The sequence below is a fragment of the Herpailurus yagouaroundi genome, unplaced genomic scaffold, assembly GCF_014898765.1.
Source record: "Herpailurus yagouaroundi ecotype Mexico unplaced genomic scaffold, PumYag 198, whole genome shotgun sequence".
NCBI classification, from domain to species: Eukaryota; Metazoa; Chordata; class Mammalia; order Carnivora; family Felidae; genus Herpailurus; species Herpailurus yagouaroundi.
The window spans coordinates 20,357,284-20,372,852 of record NW_024412429.1 but is presented as its reverse complement, the minus strand read 5'-3'; the positions used below and the strand labels follow the sequence as shown (position 1 = coordinate 20,372,852).

The 15,569-nt window shown below is 40.8% G+C and overlaps 1 protein-coding gene across 7 annotated transcripts in view; it reads left to right on the top strand.

The window, feature by feature from the left end:
* The window catches only part of GRM1 (glutamate metabotropic receptor 1), a 434,400-nt gene that overhangs the window by 416,485 nt on the left and 2,346 nt on the right, over nucleotides 1–15,569 (top strand). For 2 of the 7 annotated variants that reach the window (XM_040448939.1, XM_040448938.1), the window contains exon 9: nucleotides 9,369–9,453. The exons of the other annotated variants lie outside the window; for them this stretch is intronic. In XM_040448939.1, the coding sequence (XP_040304873.1) occupies nucleotides 9,369–9,429 (61 nt within the window). In that variant the 3' untranslated portion in view covers nucleotides 9,430–9,453. The remainder of the gene's footprint in view (nucleotides 1–9,368; nucleotides 9,454–15,569) is intronic. 7 annotated transcript variants of the gene reach the window in all.

Genomic DNA, 15,569 nt, shown 5'->3' with positions numbered 1-15,569 from the left:
TTCAATCATTTATTAATTTACTGTAAATAGGTGGCCACATGTCTTTTTATGTCCTCCAAAAGTCCCAATTTATTCATTTTGTCATGACATGACTTTCAAAGCACTCCCTTCATCCTTAAAAGCAATTATTCATCCTTTGCATGAGAGATTATATGGTTTCCTTTTATTCCGAAAGTTGGGGCAGGATAAGTGGGGGATAACTGGCACACATTGGTAAATCTGGCATGGATCCTGCCCTTCAGAAACTATGGCTTTCCAATGTAGGCGATAAGAATTAGCATCAATTAGTTATATAACAAAAAGTGAAAAGGATCACAAGAGAAATGCAAAGATATAATATACATTGTGATGTGGTCAAGAACTTGATAAACATCTTAGAATGCTGAAGGAGCTATGTGCAAAATTTTGCAAAGAGTAGGAAGGTTCAAGGAGCATATATGAAAGACTAAAACTTCTTACAGTATCAGGGAGTTACTGAAGTGATAAGGTGGGCAAGATTAGAATATCAGAGAGAGAAAAACTGAGAAGTGGACCAATGGTCTGCAGCTGCTTTGCCTGGGGGAGCATCCGCCAACTCCAGACCCTGGCTGGGGGCTTAGTGGCCAGGCATGGACTAGGCTTAGTATCCAGGTATGACCCAAGCAGAGTCAATGGAGGGAAAAAAGAAAGCAGAAGAGATGCTGTGGCCTTGAAGCTGAAGTGATAAAATGCAAAGCAGAGAGGCTTCCACACATTCTAGCTTCTCTCTCAAAACATTTGCAATTGTCTGCAAAACATTTGCAATTGTCTGCAGTTGAGTGGATCAGAAATGTTAAAAGATAAGCTACACACTTCTGATATATGGAGTTATTTTTCTGAGGGCTTCCAATGCTGAGAAGACAGACCTTCCTGTGGAAAGAATGAGAAAACACCTTAGCAACCATGTGAGGCCAGACTGACAAAACTGGAGAGGCACTCAATCATGTGGTCAAGGTTCCACATCAAAACATTTGCCTAATTCTGAAGATGTGTGGGTCAGAAAGCCAAAAATCTAAATTGAAAATCTTTGAGAAGCTGACCAGAATCTCCCATAGCCTCTTAATGCTGAGGTGTACTAGTGCACAAGATATTCTATTAAAAGTCCTGAAGAGGTAGCTCAGTTGGTTAACCATCCAAATCTTGATTTTGGCTCAGGCCATGATCTCACTGTTCGTGAATTTGAGCCCTACATCGAGCTCTGGGCTAACAGCACAGAAACTGCTTGGGATTCTCTGTCTCCCTCGCTCTCTGCCCATCCTTCGCTCTCTCTCTCCAAAATAAACAAATAAACTTAAAAAAAAAAAAAAAAAGCCCTGAAGGGATATTCCCTACTGTAGACCAATTCCTAACCCAATTATAAACTAACTTTGACTCAGCGCAGTCTGGATTAGATTAAGATGATATGTCCGCCTCTACTTAACAGATAAAGTGGTAAAACAACTCTTAGCACAGATAATACCATCTACAATTTACAGCCTCTAGAGAACCTTATTTTGTGTGTGTGTGTGTGTGTGTGTGTGTGTGTACATTCCTATGTGTCTTATGTGTTTAGGCATGGAAGAATTAATATAACCAAAAAATCAAGGGAAACAGACAATAGAAACAGACTCACAGGTGATATACTGATCACTGTTGGAGGATGCTAGAAAACTAAATCATTACTCTGAACATTGGTAAAGAAAAGAAAAGAATCACCATTTGGCTTGTGTTTTCTGTTTGAACTCTACATCAGAGGAACTGAATAGCTGATGAGGAGAGGTTCTACTTTAGAAAAGAAATCTAGTTGACAAATACAGAAGGAATGTAGAATTAGGTTACCATTTTGCAGTTTTGTAATAAAATAATTGATCTTCATAATGATCATCAATGACTGCTAAAACCATTGGATGAAAGACTGATGGGAAGTTTTGTAATGTATGCTTTAGAGTGACTACACCTAAATGCACTGATCAATCTTAACGTGATTAATAGACAACCTGATCTATGTGCTTTTTGATCTGGTATAATAGAAAGTAGACACTACTTCCTATGAATTATATTCCCTGCATAAGCAACCATGAATCTGATCAAGCTCTCAGATCTAACTATCAATTCATAAGCAATAATAGGTCACAGAAAAATATGTTGATGACACTATAGGGACTCAATAAGTAAAACCCATAATCCGGGAAACAATCAGTCTTTCTTCAACAAATAAATAGCCAGGAAATGGGAGAGGGGAACACCTACAGACTAAAAAAGACTTAAGAGACTCATCAACAAAATGCAATTTGCAGATCTTGTTTGGATGTTGATTTAAAAATCAAAAATAAAATAAAAATATATGAGACAATCAGGGAAATCCAAATACTATAATATTAAACATTTAATATCAAATATTAAAGAGTTATTATTAATGTGTTTTAGATGTGATAGTGTTATTGTTTCTTTTATTATAAAAATGTGTACCTGTATTATAGGCCTATGTACTGAATTGATTAAGGATAAAAGACATAATGATTTGGCTTTATTTATTTATTTATTTATTTATTTTTAAAGTGTATTTATTTATTTTGATAGAGAGCACAAGCAGCACAGGGGCAGAGAGAGAGAAAGAGAGAGAGAATCCCAAGCAGGCTCCACACTGTCAGCACAGAGCCTGATGTAGGGCACAAACCCACGAACAGTGAGATCATGACCTGAGCTGAAATCAAAAGTTGGATGCTTAACCAACTGAGCTACCCAGGTGCTCCAACTTAGCTTTACTCTAAAATTAATAACTGGCTAGGATAGGCGAAAGAAGATTCACAAATATATTGATTATTAGTGAAGCTGGATATTAGGGAAATAGTGGTTCATTTTAGTGTTTTCTCCATGTTTCTATATTTAAAAATTTTTTCAGAGTAAAAAGTCGATTTTGAGTATGTCTGAAAACAGATGCAATTGGAAAGAATATACAAACTCTTACATATTAGTGTAAATTGTGCAAGTGCTTTACAGCGCAATTTGGTCATATATAAGAAAATGAGTGTGCACTCACAACAATCCACCAATTTTACTTCTAGGTTCACACCATAGAAGAACTCTCCCACTTAGGTGTGCAAGGAGACATAATCAAGAATGTTTACTGCAGCATTGCTTAAAGTGGCAAAATGTAGGAAACAACTTAAGTGGCCACCAATAGGAGAATTGATTATGTTTTGGGTAATGTGGTATGTATTCAGTTTAGTTTAAGTGAATAAACTAGAGCTTTATCTATTAATGTAATACCAAATGGACAAAATGGGAAAATTGCTGAATGAAAATAGAGTATGATGTTATGTATATAAAATCTAATAACATGCTAAACACTACCATATATTATTTACTGACACATATGAATATATATGTTGTAAAAGCATTAAAAAATTCCAAGTGATGATCCATACCAAATTTTCCCCCCAAAAGGATAGGATTAATATTGAATAATATACAGGGGGCTTCACATATTTCCTTTATGTTTTCAAAAGAAAGAAAACTATAATAAGGCAAAAAATGTTCTTATTTGACAAATTTATAATGGCAATTAAATTGAATTTTATTAGAACATTCTCTACAGACTCTTATTAGCTTGGAAATGTTTATAATTAATGTTTAAAGAGAGCAGTATTTTACACCTCTATGGAAAAACTGCATTGTGTGTTTATATAAAGAATATTAATGTACTATGTTAGATATGCATGCACTAAAATGGAGAGTAGAACAAATTGCCACTTACAGATGGCCTACATATACAGTCAGAGCTCCACTCTGCACTCTGATGAACGAATGTTGAGAAATAAATATTTAAATTCAGATAATAGAAAAATTCATTTGGCTTTGGGAAGCAGAGGCACAAATTATCCCATATTTATCTATAAAAACAACAACAAAAAAAGAGAGACCATACTCTGCTAAAATGGCCTTGAGTGTTTGCTGCCCATCTTTATGATTACTCTGGAGAGCTGCCACATTATTTCCATGGTGAACTGACCATCTGGAATTGTATAGACCATTTTTTCTCTGCTAAAAATAGACTCACCTCCAAACCTATCATAGACACACAACTTCAGACACAGATAGCTTACCTGCTCTGTAGCTATCTTTCACCTGCTCCTGCCACATCCATTCAATGTCACTAATGTTGCTCCCCACAAACTCCATCGCCCACAATTTGGAAAGTAGCAGTTTATTAGAGAAAACAGTTTATTTTCTACTAGAAGTTACTGAGATTCTTTTTTAAAAAAATTTTTTTTCAACGTTTTTATTTATTTATGGGACAGACAGAGACAGAGCATGAACGGGGGAGGGTCAGAGAGAGGGAGACACAGAATCGGAAACAGGCTCCAGGCTTTGAGCCATCAGCCCAGAGCCCGACGCGGGGCTCGAACTCACGGACCGTGAGATCGTGACCTGGCTGAAGTCGGACGCTTAACCGACTGCGCCACCCAGGCGCCCCAAGTTACTGAGATTCTTGAATAAGGAAAGTGATTAACAGTCATGAGTAAAATGAAATAAAGTTTGAGAGACTATGAATTAGTCTACTCTAAACATACTCAGATGTAACACATCTGGGTCTTTTGTCTGTGTTTCTGTTCCTCATCTTTCAGAGGAAGGGGTTTAATAGTGATGTATTAGGCTGGGATAGCATTTTGCCAATTGGAAGCATTTTCACATTTATTCTTTCAAAATCCTTCCTTATGGATGTAAAAATTGAGTCTGATGGGGGCAAATACACAGTTGGAAAGTGCCTGGTTTCTGGAGTCCTACTCCAGACATCATATTGCTATGCTACAATGAGTGAAACTTGTTTGTGACAACTTTTCAAGTTAATGTGAAGAATAATTCCTAGCATACAAACCAAACCGATGTATGAGTGACTTACTATAAAGAAAATGATACATTAAAACAAAGTCATATGACATGAAAAAATGCTCAACATCACTCATCATCCAGGAAATACAAATCAAAACCACAATGAGATATCACCTCACACCAGTCAGAATGGCTAACATTAACAACTCAGGCAACAAGAGATGTTGGTGAGTAATGTGGAGAAAGGGGAACTCTTTTGCGCTGCTGGTGGGAATGCAAACTGGTGCAGCCACTCTGGAAAACAGTATGGAGGTTTCTCAAAAAATTAAAAATAGTACACCATACAACCCAGCAGTTGCACTACTGGGTATTTATCCAAGGGATACAGGTATGCCGTTTTGAAGGGACACATGCACCCCATGTTTATAGCAGCACTATCAACAATAGCCAAAGTATGGAAAGAGCCCAAATGTCCATCGATAGATGAATGGATAAAGAAGATGTGTGTACACACACACACACACACACACACACACACAATGGAGTTTTACTAGGCAATCAAAAAGAATGAAATCTTGCCATTTGCAACTACCTGGACGGAACTAGAGGGTATTATGCTAGGCAAAATTAGTCAGAGAAAGACAAATATTGCGTGACTTCACTCATATAAGGACTTTAAGATACAAAACAGATGAACATGAAGGAAGGGAAGCAAAAATAATATAAAAACAAGGAGGGGGACAAAACATAAGAGACTCTTAAATATAGAGAACAAACAGAGGGTTACTAGAGGGGTTGTGGGAGGGAGGGTAGGCTAAATGAGTAATGGCTTAACTAACTTGGATGTAAATTATAAAAAATAAATAAATTATAGAAAGTTAAAAAAAAGAAAACAAGTCATATAGGACTAAGTACACTCAAAGAGAGATAGCTTCTTATATAAAAGAAGTTTTGGACAATGGGAATAGGTGGAAGAAACTATAACAAGCGGTGACTGTATAGCAAGGAGGAAGGAATAGAAAAGAAGGAGGGAAGGAAGGAAGGAAGGAAGGAAGGAAGGAAGGAAGGAAAGAAAGAAGGAAGGAAGGTAGGAAGGAAGGAAAAGGAAAGGAGGAAGGGGAAAAAGAAAAAGAAAAGAAAGACTTTGCACTTTCAGAAGAAATTGGATATGAATCTTCCTTACTAAATTTCTGGGGTTTCTTTAAATCCACAGTTTCTGCCAAAAGATTCAAGCACAGATTTGGAACTTATATTTGACAAGTCTCCATATGCTGCATTTTCCCTCCAAGCTTTTACTCTGGCTTGCCGAATCTGTGGTTGGTTGAATATGTGGTTTTACAGCTGCTAAAAATACCCTGAAGTCAAGCTCCTTTCAGTTTTTACACAGTTGATAAAATGGACACTCTGGCAATGGAGTTTTCAAGGCTTTGGTTTTAATCAACATTTCATAAAATGTAAGGTCTGTAGGCATAGGTCATTTACATTTCACTTCAACCACAAGGTGAGTCAGAGACTGAAAAATGACACCAGGAAGGAAATGCTATAATTGTTTAACTATTTCAATCAATAGTTAATTAAGGTGGCTTTGGGATTCCTGGGAGTGACCGTGTGGAGTTTGGCTGTCAGTATGGCTGCGACCCATGAAGGAACCCAGAACAGTCCACTGAGTGCAGCGGTAATTCCAAGTCAGTGACAGAGGCCAGAGAGCTCCCACCCCATCCCCAGGGGACACAAGTGCTATCTGTCTGGGCAGGCCATACTCTGTGCACCTCTGCTAATGTCACCGTGTCAAGTCTCTGAGCCGTCAAGGTGTTTCCCTGTGGTTTTTTTAACAGCATACATAGACCCAGCAGACAAGCTACATCATTTGCACAGCCCAGTGCAGAAAGGAAGCATGAGGCCCCTGGTTGAAAACGCAGAGGAAATGTTAGAGACTACAATATAAAGCCTTCTCTTTTCTCCTCTGGTCTCTCTCTCAACCTGTCCTTGTGTTTTTTATTTGCCATTTAACGCTGCGCAGCGGGGGTGATACCTAGGGGCAAGTGCAGACTTTTCCAGGCCCCCCAGCCTCCACTGCGTGACTCCATACAGGTGCAGCCCTCAGGCTGCCAGGTTCCCCTCCCACAGGTCACTGGAAAGACACCACAGGGAAATTGAACCAAGCCTCTCCCCTTCTTCTCTCCCTCCTGCCCTAGCCCCGGGTAGACTGGTGATCTCGAAGGATATTTAAAAAAACAGCCCATGGACTAAAAGGGTGGAGGAGGGGTGAGAGGCTCACCCCTACGCTGTTGCCTGTTAAGTGCACAGTGGCCCTGCTAGTCCAGGAGGGGATGGCCTGGAGAGGCACCCGACCCTGACCTGATCTTCCTGCACTGTGTCCAGAGGCCCCTGCCAGTGGTAGAGAGTGGCAGGGGTCGATCCCTGGGCAGGGCCAGATAGTGGAGAGCTCGGAGAGCTCGGAGGGTCCCAGGGAGCACCAGGGAAGTCAGGGAGGCAGGACCATGGGTAAGCTGAGGCTCTAAGCCCCTGGAGAGCGCTCCATCGCTCCAGCACACAACACTTACAAAACACAAATCAAGTGATTAAATGATTACAGATCTCAAAATGATGACCATAGACCACGAAATCCCAAGTGCAGGGCCCTTCTGATGAGGGACCCACTGTGCATCCGTATTAGACACAGGGCCCTGAAGCCAGCCCACTGGACCAGGCCACATGTAGACATTATCTACAGTAGCATTAACTCGGGATTCAAGGGATGCGGGCAGTTTAGCAAGGGAATCCTTTGAATGTATTTTCTGCCTTCCTTCATGAGAAATGAAGTTGTTTTATTATTTTGTAGGTTAAATAATCTTTTCTTACTGATAATTTCACTTATACACCCATACATCATACTTTTATCCCTGGTCACCTAGTTGCTGATGTTTTCATGACTTTTTGTGATTTCAGGTGGGCATATTGAATGTCAAGGACATGTTACTTTGGCAAGTTTAATAGCAAACATTATCTCTTTATTTGTTTTAAATAAATGGATTATGGCAGTAGTAACAAAGTTACATGAAGGTGTTTTGAGTTTTTATCTCTGGGTGAGGATTTCAAATTGTTCTGGGCAGATCATGTACCATTTTATTGAATGGCCCAAACTTGGCAGAAATACGGATATTGGTTAATTTTAATTTTTCTCTTTTATCTTCAACTGTGCTATGGAAAACTTTGTTTCCCACCTTTGATATTCATATCAGATTCCTTGATTTCGGTATTAAAAAGCTATTCCAGTATACTCTTTTTCAAATTTCAAATTCACATCTCTCCTTCCTAGCATGTGTCAGGCCTCTGCCTGAAAACTGTGGAATGAGGAGGGATGTGATCCGTTCCTACAATATCTCTGTCTCCTTCCTCTTGTGTTTCCCCTCCTCTGCCTGCTTTAATGGGAAAAAAAGAGATAGGGAACGTAGCAAAAGTCTTTGACTTGCCTGCAGCCGTTGTGGCCCTCTTCTGATTAACACTGGATAACTGTCACCAGGATCTTGGGGTAGGTGGCCTAATGCTGATACACAGGGAATCGTTGCGAGTTTTTAGGGACCCCTATAGGGGACTTCATCACTGAGAGTTCCTTAATATCAACATTCCCCCCCAATTCAACCAACCACATCCATAGCACCCACAGCACCTGCTGCTTTACCGTCTTGTTCCCCGAAATTCTTTTCTCTGATTGGCAGCCGTCTTATGTGGAGTGATAACAAGATGGCTTTATCCCACTGAGTGCTACTTAACTCATGGGAAAGCCCACTTCTCCTCACCCTAACAAAAGATGGAAAGGCCAACTGCCCACGGTCGCTCCATTAACCTTGCCATGACCAGTCAGTGCTCTTCCCCCCTTCTCAGGTCATCCTATGTGCCGCAGAAGGAGACATCTAACCAAGGAATGAGACCGCATTCTCCCCCATGTGGCAGGTGCCCCCAATCTCTTGCCATTCCCCCTCTCTCCACCATCAGACATACTCTGTCCGGTGGCCAAGAGATAAATGTGATTTTATAGGAAGTGACAATTATGCCTTTGTGATAAAATAGTAAGGAAAATTAGCAATGCAACTAAAATTCGCGACGTAAGACATAAATCCGTGAACATCCTTAAAGAAGAATGGTCGGCAGGAAGATTCTGCCCGTAACAGTGTGAGTGCAGGTGGAGCCCACTGCCGCCAGGAAGAAAGGGGGATGTGAAGAGTGGAGGAAAAGGGCTGATTCTGGACAGACATACACACAGCAGCAAAAGCATCCGCCACTTGGAAAGAGATGGTCTCGTAAGGGAAAAGAGAGAATGCACTCCACTGACGTGGCTTTCGGAAGCGAGCGTGGCAGTGAGAAGCAGCCCGGCGGGGCGAGGCAGACACAGGACACGGGGGTGGGGATGACGTGGAGAAAGGCTCAGGAGACAGGCTAGGCCCAGGCCCAGGCACCACCTGAGTGGCGTCATCGCTGTATCTGTACACGTGTGTGAGCACTCACTCACTGGGTGTCTTTTTCTTTTCAATCTTCAGGAAGAGGCAGCCAGAATTCCCGCCCACCAGCCAGTGTCCGTCGGCACATGAGCAGCTTTGAAAACCCCCACACTGCAGTGAATGTGTAAGAGAAGCTGCGTGGAAAATAGAGTGGTTGGCCCCTTGCTTTCTCTCTCCTGGGTTTTGCCACTTTCTAACATGGAAACAGATGTGGTGCATGCCATCAAGAACGAGGAACCATTCACGTGCCATGGTTTGCACGACCGCCTTAATTTGCCCATCGTTCTTAAAGGGACACTGTCAAGTTGTTAGTCTTTTTGCTTTTTTAAGTTTCAAAGCAAGACGCAACACTTTTTCCAACACTGGAGATTCGCTTTTGTTTGTGACTCCCACTCACAAGCTCGAAAGTGAATTTCCCCCCTTCTTAAATTTGTCAGCTTTTCCTTGGCAAACAGAGCTCTTTCTTTGCTTTTTTTTTTCTTTTCTTTTTTTTTTTCTTTTGCCTTTTTGCTGTTGCACAAATGTTTGAAATGATCCTGTCTGCATTAAAGTACAAGCCATAACTTGAACTTATGGAGAGTTCCATAATGTCAGTTTGAGGGGTTGGACGCCAACATGAGCCTCTGCTGTGAGCCTCCCACACCCTGGGGAGCACAAAACAAAAGTTTTGTGAATCCCATGAAAAGAGAGTTTTATAAAAAGGAAATGTGGTTATTTCCCCAGGATTCTGAGTGTTTTTATCAGATTTTGCCCCATCTGATAAAAATGGTGCATGTTTGGTCCAATTTTTGACCTTTAGATCTTGACAGTGTCTCTTTAAGTTAACAAAAGAACATAGACCATGTTCAATTCATTGTGCACGGAGTCTGTGGTCATTTTCAGCTGTTCCTTTACAGCCCTTCAAACTCCTGGGAGAGTCAAAGGTACACATTCCTGCAGCAGGAGGGAGCCCACTGATGAGGTGTCTGTGGCCTGAATAGCTCTTCAGATGAGAAGAGCCCAATTGGTTCAAATGTTTGCTACTGAACCTGGCTGTGGAGGACAGTATATGAGGCCATGGAGTCTCTTTTCTTCACTCAGTGGAGTGCATTGGGAAGTCTGTGTTCTGATATTCCCTTCAAAAGCCCAAATAGAAAGAGTGCGGTCTCAGTTATCGAATCATAATGACTCTTAGAGGGAAAAATATGGTAGCCCTGCCAGGACGTTTCAGGTGGTAGTCAGGGGGCCTCTGCACATCTAGATCAGAGCCACTCTCGTCTGCTTGGATGCAACCTCTACAATTTTCCCAGGTCAAAAGGCATTGAGCATTTCTTGCAGCATGAGTTGAGTCTGACCGAGGGCACAGCAAGGAGATCCTGATCATGACAGCTGCTGGCTGCCTGTCAAAAGGGATTGATGGGAATAGTAGATGTGCTTGTCCTGCCATGACAGCAGGGCCAGAAAGAGAGGAGAGTCACCTAACGTTTCATGACTTCAAGGTGAGTGCCTAAAAGCAAAAGCAGAGGCTGAAAGTGGGTACATTCTTGGTAGGTGACAAAACAGAAAAAAAAAAAAATGCAACGATCAGCAAAGCTAATAGGTTGGCTGTAAGAACTCTCAGAATGGGATCTATTCAAGCTTTCTTTCTGGAGACTATGAAGGATCAAGAAAAGATCAAAAAGAGACTATTTTTAGCCTTTGTTGTTTCTCAACAAACAACAGCAAAAAAGATATTCTCACTGTGACCTTCAGTTCCTACAGCTTTGAACAATCAAGGCAAAGGGGCTAGTGATGCAGATAAAGCTTCCTACTGGACCATTATGGTCTGCTTATATCTATCCCGCCCCATAGGGCCCTATGTTTCCAGAGCAAACCACAAGGACTCCAGGTCAGAGCTGAGGAACATCACATGACTTGCTATGGAAATTACAGGTCTGGTAGCATGGAGCATAGATGATACAATAATGCTTGACTTGAAGTTCCCTCAAAGGGAACATAATCTAGCATGGGAACTTCTTTCCTCAGCTGTTAATCACGATTAGGTTGAACGAGTAGCCATTTAAAATGTACTCAGAAAAACCTCAGGAATCATCAGAATTCTACTCATTGGATCAAAACAGATTTGTCAGTTTTCTCAAGACAGTACACCTTATGCCCAGACAAAGTTCATGGAGCCTTCCATACTTTATTGACTTTGATGAGGTAATTTTATTTGTGGATGTCTTTTTCTTAATTGATTCATTGAAGAAAGCACACGCCTGTTAGTGCAAACTGGTTTCCTTTGTGCTATCTTTTATCCTGTATCACATAGCTTTAACATATAGAATGTGACTAACCTAAATACTTTAAAAGGAGGACTGTATGTTTAGACTTTGTGATATTGTCATTTTCAGCAGGCCAAGTGGTTCTCTGACCAGCTTATGATGTTAGAATCCGAGGTGAGGAATAAAATTCACAATGCCATTTAAGACTGGTATCAGCAGAAACTACCGAGTTCCCATGTAGTCAAAAAGTGTTTGTCTCCCATAATACATTCAGAGATTTTCTACCTTACTAGTAGTGAATCAAAAGGTGAGAAATTTTACTTATGTTCACATAGGCTCCTGGAAACTGTATACTGAATATTCAGATTTTTCTGGAAAGCTTTCAAAAGTGTAACTGGCATCAGTGGAAGTCCTTTGTACTGAAGACTAACTTTGCATCGCCTGAGAAAACAAGAGTCTGACTCATACGGTTTCAAATAGTTCCTATGCCTGCGATTCTACAAGAATCGCTCCTCAGACTTCATTCCGGTCCCAGCTCGCTGAAGCAGGTAGAGGTGAGGTATTCGTCCAGCGCATCTCTGGCATTCCTTCCAGAGTGTCTCAGTTGGGGCAGCAGCAGCCATTTTGAAAGGCCCGGCGTGAGTCCCAACCGTAGCTGCATGACCTCAGCAGAACTGCCCATAAGCCTGTAGCTCTGGTTTATTTTCTTAGCTTGGTAAGCCATTCTCTCCATGCTGGGACTCAATGGCATTTCCCGTTTCCATTTGCATTTTCAGAGAAAGCAAATGCTTACCTCGTCAGGTTGCAAGGAGTGAGTCTCCACCCTCCTATGTGAAGGTCTTGCCTTGTCTGTGGGCTCTCTGGATGCCGTCCTTATGTCTGTTGTGAAGCTATTAAGCCTCGTGGCCAAGACTTGAATTGGACATAAGGGAGACAGGTGTTGTGTAAGCTTCCCCTCAGGCACCTTGTGCAGGATGCTTCCCTCCTGATCTCAAACACCCACCCACTGTGATTCCCATTTTAGACCTCTCTGGAGCAGAGAGCAGTGTACTCGGCAGATGTAACTAGTACTTACTGAAACAAATAAAACAGACGAGATCACCCTGAATGCCAAAGATGTACTCATCTGTTTACACCACCCACTTCCAACCACTCTCCCAAGTGCTGTAAATCCTGGATTTTCTGACTGGAGGGGATTATCGTACTCACCTAATGAAAGAAAGATCAAAGCAAGACCCCAAGCCCGTCAGAGCTGGAGTGCAGCCCCGGGCCCCCTTGGCCCTGCACACTCCCTGTCTAGATCACCCTCTAGTCCTGGTTCCTCGCCGGCCTAACAGCCATTTCCTCCAATAACGTCAGTATTCATAAAGACATCTAGCCACCTGAGGTATTCAAGCCAAATGCTACTGCACTCGGTCTCCAAATATAAGATTGTTTCAGGCCTCCTGTCTGTCTTCTGAAGTGAGAGCAAGATGGCATGCTGTGTGACAATTATGGGGTGTTTCTAGACTAGGTTACTTTACCTAAGGTCAGGAAACCGAAAAAAGTTAAATAATAGAAGGAAGACGCTGATGGCCGAAACAGAAGGTATTAAAGTTATCTAGGGTTAAGTGGAAGATTTATTTCATAGTAATATTGCATTTTTATAATGCATGTATGCCTTTTTGCTGCCCCATATTTTATACATTTTTCTCCTCTCAATATCATGGCCATGGGTTCTGAACCTTTGCAAGTAAGGTAATCCCTTTTCACACCAAAATGCTTATTAAGCCCTCCCGCCAATTGATGATAGTAATTGTATTTTTTTTAGTGGCCGCTTGAACAAAAAACACAAAAAAGCTTCTCAGAATTTAGCTACACTTGTACCTAGCAGCACACTTTGTCATAATAGTGTTTACATGCATTTGAAAATAGCAGTGCACAATCTGTGAAGACATAACATTGATTCAGTCTAAAAGCAAAGCTTATTGGATTTGTAGATTCATGGACCAGTCAAGCTGTCTATGGACCACACGTCAGAAACAACCAATTCAGAAGGACCAAGGTTTATACTCTGTGCTGCAGTTCCTACGAGATGATACATTTCCTTCACTATCTCTGGTTTTCAGGAAGCAATTTATTTTGTCCTTGGAAAAAAAAAAAAAAAGGTGAATCTAATTTTCTTAATCTGATAAATGCCCTGGGACATTAGAACGGCTTCCTAATTAAACAGTACTTTACTGCAAATCTGGAACAAGACTCTGAAGGGAAGGAAAAGCTGCTAATTTTGACGGCCAGGGTGAAAATCTTCCATTACAAGAATAAGAAAGGTATTGGATTAAAACAGAACTAAGTTGTGATTACATCTACATGCAAGGTGATTAATAATACCATTAACATAGGGAAGCACATGATTTTTAAAAAGGCCCACGTAGAATCCTGGGCAGTGAGGTAGCTTGAGTGAGTGAGTGAGCGAGCGAATGAGTGAGTGAAGTAGGTCCCAGAAATACAGGCATAGCTTTTTGCCAGCATGTGTGGAGACTGGAGTGACATTTTGTTGAGGTATATAAGCCTGGTGGTGAAGTGAGGTGTAGACTAGCTCTCAAGACTTATGTCTTAAACACACACACACACAACTAAATGAAGACACAGGCATCCTTCTAGTTTAATGATTTCTAAAAAAAAAAAAAAATAAGCATTGAGGGGCGCCTGGGTGGCTCAGTCGGTTAAGCGTCCGACTTCGGCTCAGGTCATGATCTCGGGGTTCGTGAGTTCAAGCCCCGTGTCGGGCTCTGTGCTGACAGCTCAGAGCCTGGAGCCTGTTTCATATTCTGTGTCTCCCTCTCTCTCTCTGACCCTCCCCCATTCATGCTCTGTCTCTCTCTGTCTCAAAAATAAATAAACGTTAAAAAAAATTAGTAAAAAAAAAAAGCATTGAGAGGCAGGCATTAGGAGAAGGAAAAAGTGTTTCCGTCGCAATTAAAAGGGATGCAAATGATTGAGGTTGGATGGTATACTAAAGCATAGTTAAAAGGCAAGGCAAGAGGCAAATCAGTGGTTTTATACTTTCTGGAAGGGTCATAATGATTGCACCAAGAGAAAAATGGTGTGAGTAGAGTAGGGAGTGGAGGAAATTGGGAAAGAAGGAAGTTGGAATTTACCTAGGGTTTCAAACTCAGAAGAGGAACTGTGGATTATGGTCCTGCCTGTTGGCTGGTTGACTGTTCATACTGGGAACATTAATCATCTGTTTTTGAGTTGACTCAACTCGGAAGAAAGTCAGGTATTCTAATATGAGTGTGGAAGCAGAAAAGTCTGTAATTTTGCATGTACAAGGACTTCTACATTCTCAAGGAATATAGTAAGCATATATTTAAGAGAAATATTAATTTTCATATCGTATTTTGGAGATAGGATGTTTCCTAGACAGTTAAAAATACAGCATATAAATTATAAGCTATATAGAAGAACTACCTTTTCCCAAATAATGAGATCAAAATTTTAGCTACTGTACCTATTTTGGGACTTCTTTATCCAGAATTTTCTGTAATAGGTATCAGAATTTCTTTAACATTCCGTACTTAGTGGCTCACTTCCCTTTTCAAGATAATAATGTATAAAATGTCAAAACATTATTGTCATTGTAAATGTGGCACACATATAATTTTGAAGTACTCATTCTTGTATTTTCAAAATGATCAAATAAACCATTATATTAGCTACTGATCATTTCATACATTTTCCCAAACAAAAGACCATGATACAAAATAGTCTATTTCACACATCCACCTAAGAAAAAAACTGTTCCTTATCCCTATTCCTTTTAATGTCAAAAATGTGTTAACATTGTGCTACTTTCTCTGTTGTTTTCACGAATACAGTGAAAAAGCAAACTGAACACACACACATACACGAAAAAATAAACTTCCTGATTTAAGTATTAACACCGCTGTTATTAATAGTATGCTGTGGCAAGGCACCACCATCTGCTGAGAGTTATACAGAAAAAAAAAAAGCT